A 21,147-nucleotide genomic window follows, 5' to 3' on the forward strand; every position below is an offset into this window, starting at 1 on the left:
TATTTTGTTTATTAGATTCCGCATATGAGTGAGATCATGTAAAACTGGATCAGGAAGAATCAGAAAACCTGAATAGGCAAATAACAACTGATGAAATCAAAGCAGTAATAGAAAAAACTCGCAGCAAATAAAAGCCCTGGTCTGGACAGCCTCACAGGGGAGCTTTCTAATTCTTTAAGTTGTAGGATTAGATACTTAACTAAAAATTTTTCTTGCTTTTTGAAAATTTTTTAGGCCTGCAGTGCTGTGGGCTTTTCTCTTAGGACTGCTTTTGCTGTGTCCCATAGATTTTGGGTTGTTGTGTTTTCATTTTCATTTGTTTCCAGGAAGTTTTTTATTTCTTTCTTGATCTTATTGGTAACCCATTCATTGTTTGATAACATGCTATTTAGCCTCCATGTGTTTGAATGTTTTTGAGTGTTTTTACTGTAGTTTATTTCTAATTTCATGTCATTGTGATCTGAGATGTTTGATGTGATTTCAATCTTCTTGAACTTGTAGAGACTGGTTTTGTGTCTTAACATGTAGTTTATCTTTGAGAATGACCCATGTGCACTTGAGAGGAATGTATATTTTGCATCTTTGGGGTGAAATATTCTGTAAATATCAATTAAATCCATCTGACTTCGTGTGCCATTTAGAGTCACTGTTGCTGTGTTGACTTTTTGTCTGGAAGATCTATCCAGAGAAGTCAGTGGGGTGTTCAAGTCCACGACTATTACTGTATTGCTGTTGATTTCTCCCTTAAAGTCCTTAAGGTTATTATTGATAGACCCTTATTTATTGCCATGTTAATTCTTTATGCCTATGTTTCTCTCTCTATTTCTTCTTATTATTACATCAGTCCCTTTAACATTTCCTGCAATGCTGGTTTGGTGGTGATAAAGTTCTTTAGCCTTTTTTGTTTGGGAAGCTCTTTATTTCACCATCTATTTTGAATGATAGCCTTGCTGGATAGAGTAGTCTTGGTTTCAGATCCTTGTTTTACATTACCTTGAATACTTCATGCCATTCCCTTATGGCCTGTACAGTTTCTGATGAGAAGTCAGCTGACAGCCTTATGGGGACTCCTTTGTAGGTAACAGATTGCTTTTCTCTTGCTGCCTTTAATATTCTCTCTTTGTCTGAATATTTGGCATTTTAATTATGATATATCTGGGCATGGGCCTCTTTGGATTCTTCTTGCTTGGGACTCTCTGTGCATCCTGAACTTGTGTGACTTTTTCCTTGACCAGGTTAGGGAGGTTTTCTGCCATTACTTCTTCAAACAGGTTCTCTAACCTTTGCTTACTTATCACCTCTCCTGGTACTCCTATGAAGCGAATATTGTTGTTTCATGTTGTCCTACAGCTCCCTTAGACTGTCCTCTTGTTTTCTAATTGTTTTTTCTTTTTGGATCTCTGATTGAGTGATTTTTTTCTTCCCTGTCTTCTAACTCACTGATCTGATCCTCAGCTTCCTCTAATCTGTTGTTTATTCCTTCCAATGTATTCTGTATTTCTGCTATGTCATTCTTCATTTCTGACTGGTCATTCTTCATAGTTTCCATATCTTTTTTCATGCTGTTGAGCATCCTTACAATCAGTATTCTGAACTCTATATCTGATAGATTGCTTATCTCCATTTCATTTAGCTCTTTTTCTGGAGACTTCTCTTTCATTTGGGACTTGTTTTTTTGTGTCCCCATTTTGGCTGCCTATTTGGGTTTGTTTCTATGTATTAGGTAGATCTGCTAGGACTCTCAGTCTTTTTGGAGGGCCTCTGGTGCAGGCCAATATCAGACGCTGTTTATGTCTGGCCTTGAGTACCCTGTTTGGAGCTATTAACAACCCACAGCTTGAGTTCTCCTCTGTTGGGGCTGGGTGCATTTGGACAGGACCAAGATGCACACCAAAGTCTGCTTTTCCAAGGCCCCAGTGCAGAGGCGGATCAGGCAAAGCACTCTGAGGTCTGCCTCTGCCTACAGGTTGATTAATTTGATTCTTTAATGAGCCACAAGCTGTAGAAATTCCACAGGGTGGGGTAGCTGATTGTTATCAGTCTCTTAATGAGCTCAGGCTGTAGAAACTCCTCTGGGTAGGACCAGAGGTTTTCCAATGTGGTAGGGCAATTGCTTCCCCCTCAGGCAAAAGCTGTGTGGAAGGTAAATAAATGTCTGCCTGTGAAAGTTGTCCTCTGCAGTATGGGGGAATGATTCAGCACATTAATCCAGAGGGGTGCCCTCTGAGCTCTATCTCCAGAGCCCACAATCCTAGAATCTCCTCACACAGCTCCAATCCACTCTGCCCTCCCTCTGCTGGAGCCCAAGGTGAGTGGCTGCACACAAAACTTTATGTGTTGGCTCTTTAAGAGGGTGCCTGCATTTCCAGCCATCTCTCCCTGAAGACAGACACCTGGCTGCTTTTCACAGCCAGATATTATGCGGGCACCTTTCTCAGTTCTGATGTTCTTGGGTGGAAGCCCAGCCTAGGGTTTAGGCCCCAGGGTCCTCAATGGAACCCCCCACAGCTGAGACATCCCTCAGGACCTTCAGCTGCTGCCTGTGGAAGCCCAGCCAGCCCTTTCCCACCTCTGCACTTCCTACCAGTCTCTATGTGGTCCCCACCTTTCCTCCTTGGTTACAAGGGTGCTCTCCAGCTAGTCTTCAGTTGCAGTTGATTATTCAGGATATTTTTTCTATATTTTAGTTATAATTCCATTTTGGTCTTGGGAGAGTGTCAGTGTAGCTTCCACTCAGTTCATTGCCATCTTTAATCTCCTCATTTGTTGACTCTTGTACATGCTCTGATGAGGCCTATCAGGACAACACTCTAACCAACTGTGCTACCTGCCAGGGCTGTAGTAAGTTTTATAAGAGTTTATTTGAGCCCAAACTGATGACAATTGCTTCAGAGAATAACAGTTTTGCAGTTTCTTCTATGCATTTGAAATTAAGGAGGGAACATAAGATTCCATGGAGGTGGGAAAAAGAAAGGTGGGGATTGGATTACAGCATAGTTAACAAGATTATGTGCTCCCTGCAGGGTGGTTATGCTTACTTTAAAGGTGTGTAAACCTAGGTGCACAAAAACAATGGACAGGGCTTGCTTAAAAAATAAACCATTTACTAAAAAAGCTATATGCCTGTGGAGTGACTGCCTACCATGACCTGCCCAGTTAGGAATTTATGATCAGATTAACCTGTGAGGTTATTTTACTTTTTAAAAGAATTTATTTGATGGAGTGGAAGGAAGAGAGTGAGAGAGCGACATGGATTTGTTGTTCCACTTATTTCTGCATTCATTGGTTGAGTCTTGTAGTGCCTTGACCAGGGATGGAACTCACAACCTTGGTGTATCGGACAACACTCTAACCAACTGAGCTATCCTGCCTGGGCCAAGGTTACTGTTTAAAATCCCTTTTTTGTCCACAATAAATCAAGTTAGTTTATAGTATTGTTTAAGTCTTCTGTCATGTGTGGGAGGCAACTTGTCAATGTGTCTCTCTCACATCAGTGTTTCTCCTCTCTCTCTCTCCCTCTCCCTCCCTCTTCAACTCTCTCTGGAAAGCAATGGAAAAAATATCCTTGGGTGAGGATTTTAAAAAAAGTGTGTTCCTGCCACACTTGCATCATTGCAATTGCTCAATAGCTACTATGGCTTTAGGGAAAACTCTTTCATATGTACACTAGGAAGCATGATTAAAAATGTTTATGTCATTGTTTTTAAAAGGACAAAACTGGAAACAAACCAATATAGGAATGGATAAGTAAAGTGTAGTAGATGTGTGCAATAAAATACTAAACACACTCTTGTAAAAATGAATGAACTATATCTATACACTTCCACCTGGATAAATTAAAAAAAACAATGCTGAGGGGGAAAGCAAGTCACAGAAGAATAAAGAGAATAATTAAACAACAAGTCCTCTGCCCATTTTTTTAAGTGTTTTTTTTGTTTGTTTGTTTGATGTTGAGCTGTAGGAGTTCTTTATATGTTGTGGATATTAATTCCTTATCAGATATATGATTTGCAAATATTTTATTCCATTCCATAGATTGCCTTCTAATTCTCGATTGTGTCCTTTGATGCACAAAAGTTTTAAATTTTTATTTAGTCCAATTGATGGAGTTTTACTTTTGTTGCCTATGGTTTTGGTATCATATATAGGCAATAATTGCCAAATCCAATGTCATGAAGTTTTTCCCTCTATGTTTTTTTCTGTTTTATAGTTTTAGGTCTTATGATTAGGTTTTTGAGCCTCTTTGAGATAAATTTTGTATATGGTATAAGGTAAGGGTCCAACTTCATTCTTTGGAATGTGGATATCCAGTCCCTCCCTTCCTTCCTTCCTTCCTTCCTTCCTTCCTTCCTTCCTTCCTTCCTTCCTTCCTTCCTTCTTTCTTTCTTTCTTTCTTTCTTTCTTTCTTTCTTTCTTTCTTTCTTTCTTTCTCTTTCTTTCTCTCTCTCTCTCTCCCCCTCTGTCTCTCTCTCTCTCCCTCCCTCCCTCTCCCTCCCTCCCTCCCTCCTTCTTTCCTCTCTTCCTCCCTCCCTCCCTCCCTCCCTCCCTCCCTCCCTCCCTCCTTCCTCTCTCCCTCCCTCTCTCTTTCCCTCCCTCCCTCTCTCCCTCCCTCCCTCCCTCCCTCCCTCCCTCCCTCCCTCCCTCCCTCCCTCTTTCCTTTCTTCCTCCCTCCCTCCCTCCCTCCCTCCCTCCCTCCCTCCCTCCCTTCCTTCCTTCCTTCCTTCCTTCCTTCCTTCCTTCCTTCCTTCCTTCCTTCCTTCCTTCCTTCCGCCAAGTAGTATTCATTGTGTAAATGTTCGACAGCCTTTTTATCCACTTGGGCTGTTTGCAGGTCTTGGCTATTATAAATAATGCTGCAATGAATATAGGGATGCATATATTCTTTCGAATTAGTGTTTCAGGTTTCTTAGGATATGTTCCAAGACATAGGATTGATGGGTCAAAAGGCAGTACCATTTTTAATTTTTTGAGGAAACTCCATACTGTTTTTCAGTCTGCATTCCCACCATCAGTGTCCTAGGGGTCCCTTTTCTCTACACCCTTGCCAGCACTTGTTGATTTATTGATGATAGTTATTCTGACAGGTGTAAAGTGATATCTCATTGTGGTTTTAATTTGCATCTCTCTGATGATAAATGACATTGGGCATTTTTTCATATATCTATTGGCCATCCGTATGTCCTCTTGGAGAAGTGTCTATTCAGGTCCTTTGACCATTTATTAATTGGGTTATTTGTCTTCCTGGTGTTGAGTTGTATAAGTACTTTATATATTTTTGAAATTAACCCCTTATCAGATGTATCATTGACAAATATGTTCTCCCACTTAGTAGATTCCCTTTTCATTTTGTTGATGATTTCTTTTGCTGTGCAGAAGCTTTTTAGTTTGATGTAGTCCATTTGTTTACTTTTTCCTTTGTTTCCCTTGCCCTAGGTGATATATTGGTGAAAATACTGCTATTTGAGATGTCTGAGATTTTACTGTCTATGCTTTCTTCTAGGATTTTTATGGTTTCGCAACTTACATTTAAGTCTTTTATCCATTTTGAGTTTGTTCTTGTGTATGGTGTAAGTTGGTGTTCTAGTTTCTTTTCTTTTTTTTTCTTTTTAATTTTTTTTAAAAAAATATATCTTTATTGATTTCAGAGAGAGGAAAGGAGAGGGAGAGAGAGAGATAGAAACATCAATGATGAGAGATAGAAACATCAATGATCAAGCCCACAACCGGGCATGTGCCCTGACCGGGAATCGAACCCCGATCTCCTGGATCCCAGGTCGACGCTCAACCGCTGAGCCACACCCGGCTGGGCTCTTTTCTTTTTTTTGACATTTGCTTGTCCAATTTTCCCAACATCACTTATTGAAGAGACTGTTCTTACTCCATTGTATGTTCTTGCCTCCTTTTGCCAAATATTAATTGACCATAAAAGCATGGGTTTATTTCTGGGCTCTCTGTTCTGTTCCATTTAACCTATGTGCCTATTCTTGTGCCAGTACCAGGGTGTTTTGGTTACAATGGCCTTGTAATATAGTTTTATATCAGGTAGTGTGATACCTCCAACTTAGTTCTTTCTCAAGATTATGGAGGCTATGCTGGGTCTTTTTGATTTCCATATAAATTTATGGAATATTTGTTCTATATCTGTGAAATATGCTATTGGTATTTTTGTTGCTGTTGTTGTTAATCCTCACTAAAGGATATTTTTTTCCACTGCTTTTTCAGAGAGTGGAAGAGAAGGAGGAAGGGAGGGAGGGAAGGAGAGTGAGAGAAAGAGAGAGAGAGAGAGAGAAACACTGATGTGAGAGAGACACATTAACCTGGTTGCCTCCCGCACCTATTCTCACCGGGGGTAGGGAGTGAACCTGCAACCCAGGTATGTGACCTTGACTGAGAATTGGACCCTTGACTCTCTGGTGCACAGGCTGATGTTCTAACCACTGAGCCACACCAGCCAGGGTGCCACTGATATCTTAATAGGAATTATGTTGAATCTATAGATTGCTTTGGGTAGTATGGACATTTTAATGATGTTAATTCTTCCTGTCCATGAACACGGTATATGCTTCCACTTATTAGTATTTTCCTTAATTTCTTTCTTCAGTATCCTGTAATTTTCTGAGCATAGGTCTTTTACCTTCTTGGTTAAATTTATTCCCAGGTATCTTTTTATTGTTGCAAAAGTAAATGGGATTGTTTTTGTAATTTCTCTTTCTGATAGTTCATTATTTGTGTATAAGATTGACAGCGATTTCTGAATATTGATTTTGTATCCTGCTAATTTGCCCCCACTAATTTTTAGTGGAGTCTTTAGGTTTCCCATGTGCAATATCATGTCATTTGCAAATAATGAGTTTTACTTCCTACTTTCCACTTTGGATGCCTTTTATTTCTTCTTCTTGTCTGATTGCTGTGGCTAAGACTTCCAGTATTATTTTGAATAAGAGTCATGAAAGTAGACATCCTGTCTCGTACCCAGTCTTAAGGGAAACACTTTTAGTTTTTGCCCATTGAGTATGATGTTGGCTGTAGGTTCATCATAATTGGCCTTTATTATGTTGAGGTATGGATATCTCCATTCCCACTTTGCTGAAAGTTTTTATGGTAAATGGGTGCTGGTTTTTATCAAATGCTTTTTCTGCATCTATTGATAAGAGTGTGTGATGTTTTTCATTTTGTTTATGTGATGTATCACATTTATTAATTTGCAAATATTGTACCAACCTTGAATCCTCAGAATAAATCCCATTTGATCATGGTGTATGATCTCTTTAATGTGTTGCTGGATATGGTTTGCTAATATTTTGTTGAGGATTTTAGCATCTATGTTCAGCAGGGATATTGGCCTATAATTTTCTTTCTTTGTAGTGTCTTTATCTGGTTTTGGAATTAGGATAATGCTGGTCTTGTAAAAAGAGCTTAGAAGTCTTCCCTCCTCTTGAATTTTTTGGAATAGTTTGAGAAGGAGAAGTGTTAGTTCCTCTTTGACTGTTTGGTAAATTTGCCAGTGTAACTATCTGGTCCAGGACTTTTGTTTGCTGGGAGTTTTTTGATTACTGCTTCAATTTCATTAGTTGTAATTAGTCTATTCAGGTGTTCTGATTCTTCCTGACTGAGTTTTGGAAGACTGTATGTTTCTAGGAACTTATCCATTTTGCCCAGGTTGTCCAATTTGTTGGCATGTAACTGTTCATAGTATTTTCTTATAATCCTTTATATTTCCGTGGTGTCAGTTGCTATTTCTCCTGTTTTATTTCTGAGTTTAATTATTTGGGTCCTCTCTCTTTGTTTCTTGATGAGTCTGGTTAAAGGTTTATCAATCTTGTTTATCTTTTCAAAGAACTGGCTCTTGGTTTCACTGATATTTTGTTGTTGTTGTTTTTAGTCCCTATGTCATTTACTTCCTTTCTGATCTTTACTATTTTCTTCCTTCTACTTACTCCAGGCTTTGTTTGTTGATCTTTTTATTTAAAATTTTAATTTATTGATTTTAGAGAGAAGAAGATGGGGGGTGGAGATCCATTTGTGGTTCCACTTAGTTATGCATTCATTGGTTGATTCTTGTATGTGTCCTAGCCAGGGATTATACCTGCAATTTGGCATATAGGGATGACACTCTAACCATCTGAGCTACCTGGCCAGGGCTGTTCTTTTACTAGTTCTTTTAGGTGTAGGGTTAGATTGTTTATTTGAGATTTTTCTTTTTCTTGATATAGGCCTGTAATGCTATGGACTTTCCTCTCAGGACTGCTTTCCTTGTGTCCCATGTATTTTGGGTTGTTGTATGTTCATTTTCATTTGTTTCCTAGTAACTTCTGATTTCTTCCTGATATCATTGTTAACCCATTCATTGTTTAATAACATGTTATTTAGCTTCCATGTGTTTGAATGTTTTTCATTTTTTTAAATTATAGTTGATTTCTAGTTTCATATGATTGTAGTCAGAGAAGATGCTTGATATGATTTCAGTTTTCTTGAATTTATTAAGACTTATTTTGTGTCCTAACATGGGGTCTATCTTTAAAATGTTTCATGTGCACTTGAGAAGAACGTATATCCTGCTGCTTTAGGAGGTAATGTTCCGTAAATATAAGTTAAATCCATGTGATCCAGTGTGTTGTTTAAGATTGCTGTTTCTTTGTTGATTTTTTTTTGTCTAGAAGATCTAGCCATTGATGTTAGTGAGGTGTTAAAATCCCCTATGATGACTGTATTGTTGTTGATCTCTGCTTTAATGTCCACCAAGATTTTCTTTATATATTTAGGTGCTCCTATGTTGGGTTCATATATGTTTTCAAGGGTATATACTCTTGTTGGATTGATCCCTTTAGTATTATGTAGTGACCTTCTTTGTCTCTTGCTATGAAGTCTGTTTTGCCTGATATATGTATTGTTATCCCAACTTTTTTTGTTTCCATTTGCATGGAATATTTTTTTCCATCCCTTCACTTTCAGTCTGTATCTTTTGTTCTGAAGTGGGCCTCTTGTAGATAGCATATATATGGGTCTTGTTTTCCTATCCATTCAGCTACCCTATGTCTTTTTTTCTTTTAAGTTTTTATTGATTTTAGAGAGAGGAAGGGAGAGGGAGACAGAGATAAAAACATTGATGAGAGAGTGTAACATTGATTGGCTGCCTCCCACATGCCTCCTACTGGGGATTGAGCCTGCAACCTGGGCATGTGCCCTGATTGGGAATTGAACTGGCGACCTCCTGGTGTATGGGATGATGCTCAACCAATTGAACCACACCAGCCAGGCTGTGTCTTTTGATTGGTGCATTTAATCCATTTTCACTTAAGGTTATTATTGATAGGTACTTATTTACTGCCATTTTATTCTTTATACCTATGTTCCTCTCTCTCAGGTTTTGTTGTGTTTGTGTTGTTGCTTTTTGTCTGGGAAACTTTATTTCACCTTCAATTTTAAATAACTTTGCTGGATAGAATAGTCTTGGTTGTAGTTCCTTGCTTTTCATCACTTTGAACATTTTATGCCACTCCCTTCTGGCCTGAAGTGTTTCTATTGAGAAATCAACTGACAGCCTTATGGGAGCTCCTTTGTAGGTAACAAATTGTTTTTCTCTTGCTGCTTTTAAGATTCTCTTTGTCTTTAACCTTTGACATTTTAATTAAGATATATCTTGGTGTGGGCCTCTTTGGATTCATCTTTTTAAAAAAATTCCTCAGTTATGTTTTCATGATTTCAGAGAGAGGAAAGGAGAGAGAGAAAAAAAATATTGATGTGAGAGAGATACATCGATTGCTTGCCTCCTGTATGCGCCCCAACTAGGGAACAAATCTGCAACCGAGGTACGTGCCCTCAGCTGGAATTGAACCTGGAGCCCTTCTATCTGTGGGCCAATGCTCTAACCACTGAGCCAAACCAGCCAGGGCCTATGCTCTTTTTAATACTTCCTATCTCTTTATTTAAGCTCTCACTGAGATCATCCATTCATCCCCTAAGGTCCTTGAGCATCCTCATAACCATTGTGTTAAACTCTGTATCTGCTATTTTGGTTGCTTCCATTTCATTTAATTCTTTTTCTGGGGATTTCTCTTATTCTTTCATTTGGTGCTGCGTCCTCTCCCAACCATGTCGTCTGACAAGACCCGGATGTGGAGAGGAAGCTTCAAGGAAGGCGTCTTCTGAGGAGAGGACGTGGCATGTGGGAGGGAGTAATTGGCTTAATGGGAATATCCCTTCTCCTCCTTGGAGGGGGATTTTGGGCCATAAATCAATAACTAACCTGGGAATGGTAAACAGTGTTCTCACTTCTGAAGAAATCTCGATTTCCCCAAGTACAGTCACCATCACATGTGCCAGATGCTTTAACAAATAGTTATTAGAAGAAGCTAGGAAAATTCCCCCTGGCGCCCCCAAAAAGGGATTTATGGAGGAACTAGAGCAAGCTGAGCTCACACAGGCGCCTATCCTCAAGTGCCCCCACCTATGATTGCAAGATTAGTCGAGGACAGGAAAAAGGCCATCGCCCCTCGCCTACTGCACAAGGACCACCCTGGGTAGCACATAGAATAAATGGCAGATTGTGGCATCCCCCTAAAAGGGGCTAACAGTATGGAAAGGCTACCAGACCCTCCTCTGCCTCATACAGGTGCTTACAATGAAAACTGTATCAAAATAGTTAATGTAAATGGAAGGCATGTTCAGTATGAAAACTTGCCCTTCATGAAACGCTTGGCAAGGCAGCGGCCACGCTGGTGCTTGCTCCCAAAGAAACAAAAGAAAAGCATTCTTAAGCAGTTAATCAATAGCTATGGCAAAAGACACTCTTTTCTTAGAAGAAAATGGCAAGAAGAATATAATAGCTTAAGAATAGGTCCATAGTTAAAATATAACCAGAAGAAGTAGTAACCACAGGCAAATATTATATAAAATTTCTGTCTCACAAACTAATATATTACTGCTGCAAACAAAGCCGCATCTATCACTCTATAGGTCACTGATTTTTCCTTTCTCCTCTATTCTAAAAAATAAGTCAAAATTGTTCCGTTCTGATGAAATCAAAACTTGTATTGTTTAACCTGTGAATAATATTTCTTGCTTGCTAACCGAAAAAATGTAATCATAGCCAAAAAAGAAAATATAAAAGATTATATTGATTCTCAATAAAGTGGAACAGTGTCACACCACCTCCGAGTCGTGTAGTCTGCTGTCTCCGAGCGCCGACACCTTGCCCACCTTCAGCACCCCTGACTCCCGCTGCGGCTGGACCGTGGCAATTTGGGGCATATTTCTTTGTCTCTGCATTTTGTCTGCCTTTTTGTGTTTGTCTCTGTGTATTCGGTAGATCTGCTATGACTCACAAGCTTGTTATGAGGGCTTTCTGATGTAAGTGCCTTACGGGTCTCAGGGGCAGAATCTTTTAGATTACCTGGACTAGGTGCTCCAGAAATGATCTTGTGTGGGTTATGTGCCCTCTCCTATTGTAGCTGAGTCTTGAATGCTGTTGGCCCATTTGTGGGTAGAGTTAACCCTCAGGCTGGCTGGCTCACTATAAGGATAGACCTCATTCACTGTGTATGAGTTGCTCGCTGTTCAGGGGCTGCGAGGCAGAGCTGTTCCCAGCAGGGTCTGGTATCTGCTCGGGTCCCCCTTTGGCTGTGCCATTTGTGTGGCTAGTTGGGCTGAGCTCTTGTGTGGTTTGAAGCCCACCAGTGGTTGTGTTGGTTTTGGGCCCCCTTGGCCTGGGCCCTGGTGCAGGTCAATGTCAGATGTTGTGAATAACCAGCCTTGGGTTACCAGTCTGGAGCTACTACACTATTTGCTGTTTGCTCTGTATCTTCTGGGCCTGGGTGTGTGCAGGAGGGGCCAGGCTGTGTACCATGATGGGCTTCCTGAAGCTCTGAGCTGGGGGCAGATCAATAAAAGTCCAAGTCTCCCTGAGGACAGCGTCCACCAGTCAGCTATTCCGCCCCACCTTGAGGTTGCCTGGACTTCCTCCAGAGTCTTATGAAGAAAGGCTGTAGAGTGGGCCCAAGCTGGCTGTGCCCCACTGACACACATGGCTCAAGCTCAGTAGGACAGGGTGACTGGGTCAGGGGGATGGGGCTAGTGGGTCCCCTACTTGGAGACTGTGGTCAGGCACTCAATGGAAAGAATGTGGCCCCTACTTCAGAGCCATACCACTCAGTCTCTGCTATAGTCTCCAATTCTAACTCCACCTGGAGGAGCACACCACAGGTTGAGATTGGGTGCAGCCAGCTGTCCCCACTGCAGGAGCAAGCTCAGCAGTACAAAAGCCTTCCATTGCGGGTGGCACCAGCTGGGCTGCAGGAGGGAGGTGAGCTGCACTCCTCCCCTTAGCTCTGTAGCCATGACTACTTGAGCCTCAGACTACTTCACTCTACTGGGACCCCAGGTAAGTGCCCAACAGTGAACTCCTGTGAGTCTCTGAGAGAGATGCACTATGAATGTCCCAGCTCTGTATAGAGCTGCTTTTCCCCCATGGAACTGAGCTCAGCCAGACGGGGCCAGCAGGACTTGGGAACGCAGATCAAGGCAGCTCTCCATTGGTGGTGGTACAGGCCCTCAGGAGGGGAGCAAGCTGCATGCCTTCCCTTAGCTCCACAGCTACACCACCAAAGACCCTAACAAGGGGGTCTTCTGTTGGGGTGGTACCTGCCAAACCCATGCTGGAGGTAGTTTGGCCCACGTTCCAAAGCCACAGAGTTCAATGACTATCTGAGAGTCTGCCTATAGTTTCTCCAGAAAGAGAGTGTAGGGCCCCTGTAGGGTGCAGCCAGCAGTCCTTTCTACCAGACTCAAGGTTGGCAGGGTAGTGTCACCAGTATTTGGAAGGTCAGGTTGGTGCACTCCCCTAACTGGTGCTGTAAGAATACGAGTGCCTGACCCTGGGATATGGAGCCTGAGGGCAGTGTGGTATGTTGACTCAGGACCAGGATCTCAGTAGCTGACTCTCCAGAGCTCTCCCTAGAGCCACACCATCCAGATCTTGTTCTTATGGCTTCTGTATGCCCTGAGTCAACTTCACTCTACTGGGGCCCCAGGTAAATGCCCAACAGTGAACTCCTGTGTGTTGGCCCTTTAGAAGAACACTTGGGATGCTAGCAGACTATTTCCTCTTTCCAGCCAACAGAATCCCCACTGATTTTCACTGCCAGATGCTATGCAGGCTCCTCTTCCTGGCCCTGGTGCTCTGGTTTGGGGGTCCCGACATGGGGTTGAGACCCCATGTTCCTCAGGAGGGACTTTTGCAGCAGAGATAACCCTCTGGGTTCTCAGCCACAGCACCTGGGTGCTGGGGCCAGCCCTCTCCACATCTCTGCCCCTCTTACTAGTCTCTGTGTAGCTTCTAGAAATCCTTGGATATAATACTCCTGTTCAGCTGTCCTGCAGTTGGTCATTCAGGTTGATTGCTTTATAATTTAGCTGTAAAGCCGGTATGGTGCTGAGAGGAGGTGTGTAGCTTCTACCCACTTTGCAGCCATCTTGGATCACCCCAGATATGGTTTCAAACCCAGTGTTCTTTTCATTATATCATAGCAATGCTAGGATGATGAAGGCAGAAAAAAATTTAAGAGGGAAAATATGAGATCCACAGTAAGCTAGAATAAGCAGGACTTTGATTCAACAGTTTTATAGTCACTGTCACTGAAATTCTTGGAAGAAAGGTCAAACTGAACATTTATTAACATATTTCCCTTTCGTATTCTTATAGGACATTAATACGCAGCTGAGTGACATAATGCAAAATGTGCACAGGATAATACATCGCTACACTTTTGATGATCACATGCAGTCTGGAAGAAAAATCTCTTTTTCAGAATATAAGAAACGGAGAATAAATTTGCTAGAGAAAATAGCTGTTTATGCTAATTCTGCTGAAATTAAAGAAAAGACTCTTGCACATATCCTGGCCTGGTTGGAAGAATGGAGTAAGTTTTCAAAAGTGGTTTGAAGGAAAACCACAAAGTTAATGAAAAAGGTAGAGAACAGAATCTATAAGTAAATTTTGAAGGATTAGAAGAAGACTACAGAAGAAAGGACTAAGGAGTTATTCAGAGAACAGTTGTCCTCTATTTCAGTAAGAATAACATAATAAAAATATAGGCTTGCTCACTTAATGCCAGCAATTCTGACCTCCTTGTTTTGCTCCAGGCATGCCAGAATGCTCCTGCGTGTCTTTATGATTACTATTCCCTTGCCTAGAACATTTTCCACCAGGTAGACACATGGCTCCTTCTCTGCTTATACCTTACTTTAAAATGAGGTGTTCTCATCCCAGTCAGTTTGGCTCAGTGGGTAGAGCACTGGCCCGCAGACTGAAGGGTCCTGGGTTCGATTCTGACCAAGGGCATGTGCCTTGGTTGTAGGCTCAATCCTAGTCAGGGTGCATGTGGGAGGCAACCAAGTGATGTGTGTTTCTCACATTGATGTTTCTCTCTCTCTCCCTTCCACTCTCTCTGAAAAGCAGTGGGGAAAATATCCTTGGGTGAGGATTTGAAAAAGAAGAAAGAGGTGTTCTCTTTCCTCTAATCCAGGGGCTGGTGGTGTGACATGTTGTAATTGCCTGGCAGAGAGTCATCATTTTGGTCTAATGATGGGAAGTCAGCTCAGTTGGCAGGGAGTGGGATGGGTATGTGTGTGTGTGTGTGTGTGTGTCCAATTAAAGAGTATTGGAAAATAAATCTCTATTATCTCTTTTTGACAGTGACTTTTTTCTTATTCATAAAATAAATTATAATGAATTATACCTATAATACCTTTATTTAAATCCAGTGTCTATTCAGAAGCCTTTATCTGTATTCACATGTATACCAAGTGTTAAACATAGTTATTGTTGCACATTTGAACTTTGTTTTTCTTTAATAGAAAACAATGCTGCTACTATACATCTTTCAAAATGGAAAATAAAATAAAATTAGGTGTTCTCTGCCCATCCTCAGTCCCTATCTCTCATCCATCACTCTTTGCTCTTCTTTACTTTTGTCTCTACTATTTCTTACCATCTGACATATTATATAATTAATATTTTTATTTTTATTTTTTGTCTGTCTCCTTTCACAAGCAGTATGAAGTCAGGGAATTGGCTTTATTCAATGTTTTATCCTCAAAATCTAGAAGAGTACATGACAGAGGAGATGTCTGTTGAACGAAAGAATGAATAAACTAAGAACACAAAAAAGAGGAATTTCATTTGGTTGCAAGAAGTCTCATGTAACAGTAGTTATAAGAGAGTAGATTAACTTACCAAAAGAGTTAATTGGGGTTTAGATCCCCAATATTAAGACACATGTTCACATTTTAGATACCTACTTCCTTGGAGTTATGGAACTAAACCAAATAGACATCTTTTAACGTGATTCATATTTTTATGTCCAGGACTTACTGTTCAGCCTTCTATTCTAAGTCTCTTCCTTTTTTATTTCCTCATAAAGGTCTCAGAACAGCAATAAGTACAAGATATCTATATTCCCCAATACTACAACATTGAGTAGTTAGCCAATATTATAAGCCCATATGGTTACAATTATTTAAAGTAACTTTTTTACTCTCTTCAAGATGCCATTTTGTCGGAGATGACTGAAATTGATATTGATGAACAGCACCACTGGGTAGCACAAATAGAGATTTTACCAGAAACATTCAAAGCTATTGAGAGCAATGTCAAGATATTGAGTAGAATTAGTGCTTTTTTGCTCGAAGAAAAGAAGCAACAAGGGAAAAAAAAAGGTAAGGATGCTTTAAGATATTAGAAAGAGATTTTACTTTTTCTAAAAGACAGCTTTATTGAGATATAATTTACATACCATAAAATTCACCTATTTGCCCTGGCTGGGTGGCTCAGTCGGTTGGAGTGCCGTTCAGTACACCAAAAGGTTGCTGGTTTTATTCCTGGTCAGAGCACATACCTAGGTTGTTCGATCCCCAAGTGAGTACAGGAGGCAACCAATCAGTGTCTCTCTCTAACATCAATGCTTCTCTCTTTCCCTTCTTCTCTCTAAAATCAATAAAAACATATCCTTGGGTGAAGGTTTTTTAAAAATTCATCCATTTAAAGTGTACAATTCAATGAGTTTTAGTAAATTTGGGCTTGTGCAACCATCACCACGATCCAATTTTAGAACATTTCCATCATCCTAGAAAGATCCCTCATACCCATTTGCAGTTGATATTCATTTCTACTCCCAGCCCCAGACAATCACTGATCTATTTTCTGTCTCAACTGATTTTGCCTCTTCTGGATACTTTAGAAAATGGAATTATATTTTATGTGGTCTTTTATGTCTGATTTATTTCATTTTGCATAATGCTTTTGAGGTTCAGCCATGTTATGGGATGTATCAGTTGTTTCTTCCTTTCTATTGCCAACTGCATACCATTGTTTGCATATACCACACTTTGTTTACTCATTCACCATTTCAGAGACATTTAGATTGTTTCCAATTTTGGGGTCTTGTGAATAATGCTGCTATGAACACACATGCATAAGTTTCTGTGTGGACATATGTTTTCATTTCTTTTGAGTAGATACCTAAGAGTAAAATTGATAGGCCAATTATCTATTGCTGGTAAACTTATGTTTAACTTTTTAAGAAATTGTTAACTGATTTCCCAAGTGACAGTACCATTTTACATTCCCATCAGCAATGTATTTGGGTTCCAGCTTCTCAAAATCCTCAACACCTGTTAGTGTCTTTCTGTTTTATTATAGCATTTCTAATAAGTGTAAAATGGTAATCCATTGTCATTTTAATTTGCATTTTTTAAATGACTAATGATGTTAAGCACCTTTTCATGTGCTTATTAGCCATTCCTGTATCTTCTCTGATGAAGTATCTATTCAAACACTTATTTTTATTATTGAGTTTTAAGAGTTCTTTATAGTGCTCTCTTCCACAACACATATATCAAAATTGGAACGATACAGAGAAAATTTAGCATGGTCCCTGCACAAAGATGACATGCACATTTGTGAAGCGTTCTTTTAATTTGATTTGATTTGATTTTTTAATCCTCCCCCAAGGATATTTTTTCCATTGCTTTTCAGAGAGAGTGGAAGAGAGAGAGAGAGAAACATCGGTGTGAGAGAGACACATGGATTGGTTGTCTCCTGCTGACCAGGACTGGGGATTGATTCTGCAACCAAGGTACATGCTCTATACCCTTCAGTATGCAGCCGACGCTCTAACCACTGAGCCAAACCAGGTAGGGCTCTATTTTTTTTTTTAAAGAGTTCTTTATATACTCCAGATAAAGTGATTTGCAAATATTTTTCCCCAGTCTGTGGCTTGTCTTTTCATTTTCTTAATGGTGTCTTTGAAGCCTCAAAGTGTTTAATTTTTTATAAATTCCAATCATCTTATCACTTTTCCTTTAATATAAGTTACATCATAGTGTTAGAGTTGTATTAAGACTATTAAGAACTTGCAGGAAGTTCCAAGATGGCTGCAGAGTAGCTGAAGCTCCGTTTGCTTGCTCCCAGCCCATGACTGGACTTGCAGCTAAATTGCAGAGCAATCAACGTAAAACACAGGTTGAAGTGTAGCTGATCTGAAATTTTATAAACAGGAACACAGAGGAAGACAGGAGGAGACACAGAAAGTGTGAGCCCCCTCCTGCAGGTGCGGGCGCTGGGGAGCCAGGGGGTTAATGTGCCAGCAGAGCTCCCTCCCCCCGGGAGCATGAGGTCTCAGCCCCCGCAAGGATCCCCAATCCAGAGCCACAGAGACAGGAAGGGGAGCCTGCCTAGCATTGGGCGGCATAATCAGTGGGGATTCCGTCCACCTGGGGGACAGACCACACCATCCCAGAGAAAAAGGGATCCTGTTGTCTCAACACCAGCCTGGGAAGCTCGCTCAGCCTGACTCTCCAGCTCGGCCGGCGGGGTCTGTTTGGCACAGCCAGCACACTGGGGGCGCCCTCTACTCTCTGGACGGACTTTGGGCAGAGAGCCGGCGGGAGAGTAGACTGTGGGGTTTGGGAAAGAGGATCTGTCTTGCCCACCTGGGTGCCCGCGTGGCGCCCCTTCCCCCACCTGCAGTCCGCCCCATCTTGCTGCTGTGTTCCAAGCTAAAGGGGAATGGCGCGGGGCTGAAAAACGGGGCTGGCCTGCGTGATTTGATGGGGCGGGGGATTTGGACATTTGGCTCATGAGGAGCCTGGGCAGAGCGGGGAGTTTTGGTGTGCCAATTGGGGCTGATTTTTTTTTCTCCCCTCTTGCTTGGTGAGATGTGGAGCGGGGGTGCCATGCAGAGCTGGGTTTTTGTGACTGTGCCGCCCGGGCGGCCTCCAGTCTGAGGGTCGGACGGGCGTGTGCTGGGGTCTGCGACTGCACCCCTGGCACGCAGACTGAGCTCCCCAGCGAGTTCAGCCCACACAGCTGGGGGAAGGAGAGGAAGTGCCCTTCCCCCATTCTGCAAGTTGCAAGGAGAAGGATTGAATCACTCCTCCCAGGTCCCAGATACTCCCGCTGAGTGCTGTTCCCTGGGGGAAAGGAGAGCAACTTAGAGTGGGGACGTTCAAAGTGCAAGGCCTGAGACACACCCTACCACTGGGCTCCAGAGGCCGCACCGGCCCAACTACTAGGAACTCTTCCCTCCCAAGCTTTGGACAGGTTGCCAAGGGCCAGGCAGGGACAGTGTCTGACATTGGCTTGTACCAAAGAACATCCGGAAAGGCCCAGGACCAGCACACCAAATGGCCAGCTTCAGACATCATCAGAGCAGGATCCAGCAAACTTCACAGCGTTTCCAAAGGGTGATCACAGCAGGCACAAAACACTGCTGAGGCGAACACCGCTTTTTTCTTTTTAAATCTTTTCTTCATTTTTCTTTCCTATTTCATTTTTTCTTTCATAGCTCTTATTTTTCTCTCACCTTTTCTCATTTTATTTTTTCTCTTCTTTATTTTCCATATTTTTTCTAGTTCTTATTTTATTTACATAGATATTATATATATTTTTTAATTTTAATTTTTTCTTTTCCATCTTTCCTTTCATATTCTATTTTTTTGTTTCTTCTTTCTTTTCTACTTTGTCTCTTGTCTTTCATTATTCCTTTTTATGTTTTGTCTCATTTCTTTCTTATTCTTTTGTTGTCGTTGGTTAGTTTTGCTTCTGTTTTTGTTTTGGCTTGTTTTATTCTGTCAGCACCTGTACAACAACTTGCATGATGTAGTTGGGGTTGAGCCTTACAGTTAGCCAGCCTGAGGGTCAAGCCCACCCATGAACGGGACAATAGCAATCAAAACCCAATATCACCGGGCTGGGCATGGCTCAGTGGTTGAGAATCAACCTAGGATCCAGGAGATCATGGTTTGATTCCTGATCAGGGCACATGCCCAGGTTGCAGGCTTGATCCCCAGTTAGGGGTGTGCAGGAGGCAGCCAATCAATGATGACTCTCATCATTGATGTTTCTATCTCTCTCTCTCCCTCTCCCTTCCTCTCTCTGAAATCAATAAAGATATATTAAGAAAAAGAAAAAAGAACCAATAACAGCAAGAGCGCCCGCATAACCCACACAAGAGACATTCCTAGAGCACCCAGATCAGGTGATCAAGGAGACTGCTCCACTGGGTCCCACAGGACACCTACTATAGAAGGCCACCCAACCAAGACTGGGAGTCATAGCAGTTCTTATTGAATACATAGAAACAAACACAATGAGATAGCCAAAATGGGGAAACAAAGAAACAGGCCCCAGCCGTGGCCAGTGTGGCTCAGTGGATGGAGTGTTAGCCCAGGGACCGAAGGGTCACAGGTTCAATTCCTGGTAAATGGCATGTACCTGGGTTGCAGGTTCATCCCCGGCCTCAGTCAGGGCATGTGTGGGAGGCAACAAATCTATGTGTCTGTCTCGCATTGATGTTTCTCTCTCTCCCCCTCCTTCCCTCACTTCCACTCTCTCTAAAAATCAATGGAAAAATATATATTCAAGTGAGGATTAACAAAAAAAAAGAAAAAAAGAAAATAAAAGAAACAGCTCCAAATGGAAAACAAAACAAAACACACACACAGGAGGAATCTCCAGAAAAAGAGTTAAATAAAATGGGGGCATGTAATTTATCAGAAACAGAGTTTAAAGTAATGATTTTAAGGGTGCTCAACTACAGGAAAAAGGATATAGAAATCATGAAAAATAACCAGTCAGAAGTGAAGAATAACATATCTGAAATAAAGAGTACACTGGAAGGAATAAACAGTAGGTTAGATGAATCAGAGGATCAAATCAGTGAATTAGAAGAAAACGTAGAAAAAAATCAGAGCAGCAAAAAGAAAAAAAGTTAAAAATCATGAGGATACTTTAAGGAACTTTGTGGACAGCATGAAACATAACATCCACCTCACAGGGGTACAAAAAGGAAAAGAAAGTGAGCAATGACTAGAAGACCTGTGTGAAGAAATAATGACAGAATACTTCCCTAACCTGGTGAAGGAAAAAGTCACATAAGTTCGGGAAGCACAGAGAATCCTAATGAAGATGAACCCAAAGAGACCCACACCAAGACATATAATTAAAATGTCAAAGGTTAAAGACAAAGAGAGGATCTTAAAGGCAGCAAGAGAGAGACAGTTACCTACAAGGGAGGTAACTATTATTAATAAGTAACTATTAATAATAACCTTAAATATAAGTGGGTTAAATGCTCCAATCAAAAGCCTTAGGGAAGCTGAATGGATAAGAAAACATGACCCATAAGGCTGTCAGCTGATTTCTTAACAGAAACACCACAGGCCAGAAGGGAATCACTTGAACTTTTCAAAGTAATGAAAAGCAAGGATCTGAAACCAAGACTCTATTCAGAAAGGCTCTCATTTAAAATTAAAGGTTAAATAAAGAGCTTCCCAGACTATAAAAAAGGGCTAAAGGAGTTCATTACCACCAAACCAACACTGCAGTAAATGTTAAAGGGAGTGCTGTACAAAGAAGAAGAAATATATAGAAAGAAGAACATAGGCATAAAGAATAAAAATGGAACTAAATAAGTACTTATTAATAATAACCTTAAATGTAAATGGATTAAATGCTCCAATCAAAAGACATAGGGTAGCTGAATGGATAAGAAAACATGACCCATATATATGCTGTCTACAAGACACCACCTCAGAACAAAAGACACAGGATGAAAACGAAGGGATGGAAAAAATTTTCCAAGCAAATGG

General features: G+C 41.1%; 1 protein-coding gene across 1 annotated transcript in view; it reads left to right on the plus strand.

Moving 5' to 3' along the window:
• The window catches only part of FAM186A (family with sequence similarity 186 member A), a gene marked incomplete at both ends in the record, with an annotated part of 48,062 nt that overhangs the window by 3,158 nt on the left and 23,757 nt on the right, over positions 1-21,147 (plus strand). The window contains 2 exons of the mRNA XM_081127783.1: positions 13,700-13,916; positions 15,544-15,714. Of these exons, the coding sequence (XP_080983909.1) occupies positions 13,700-13,916; positions 15,544-15,714 (388 nt within the window). The remainder of the gene's footprint in view (positions 1-13,699; positions 13,917-15,543; positions 15,715-21,147) is intronic.

This window comes from Miniopterus schreibersii (assembly GCF_964146895.1).
Source record: "Miniopterus schreibersii genome assembly, chromosome: 2".
NCBI lineage: Eukaryota > Metazoa > Chordata > Mammalia > Chiroptera > Miniopteridae > Miniopterus > Miniopterus schreibersii.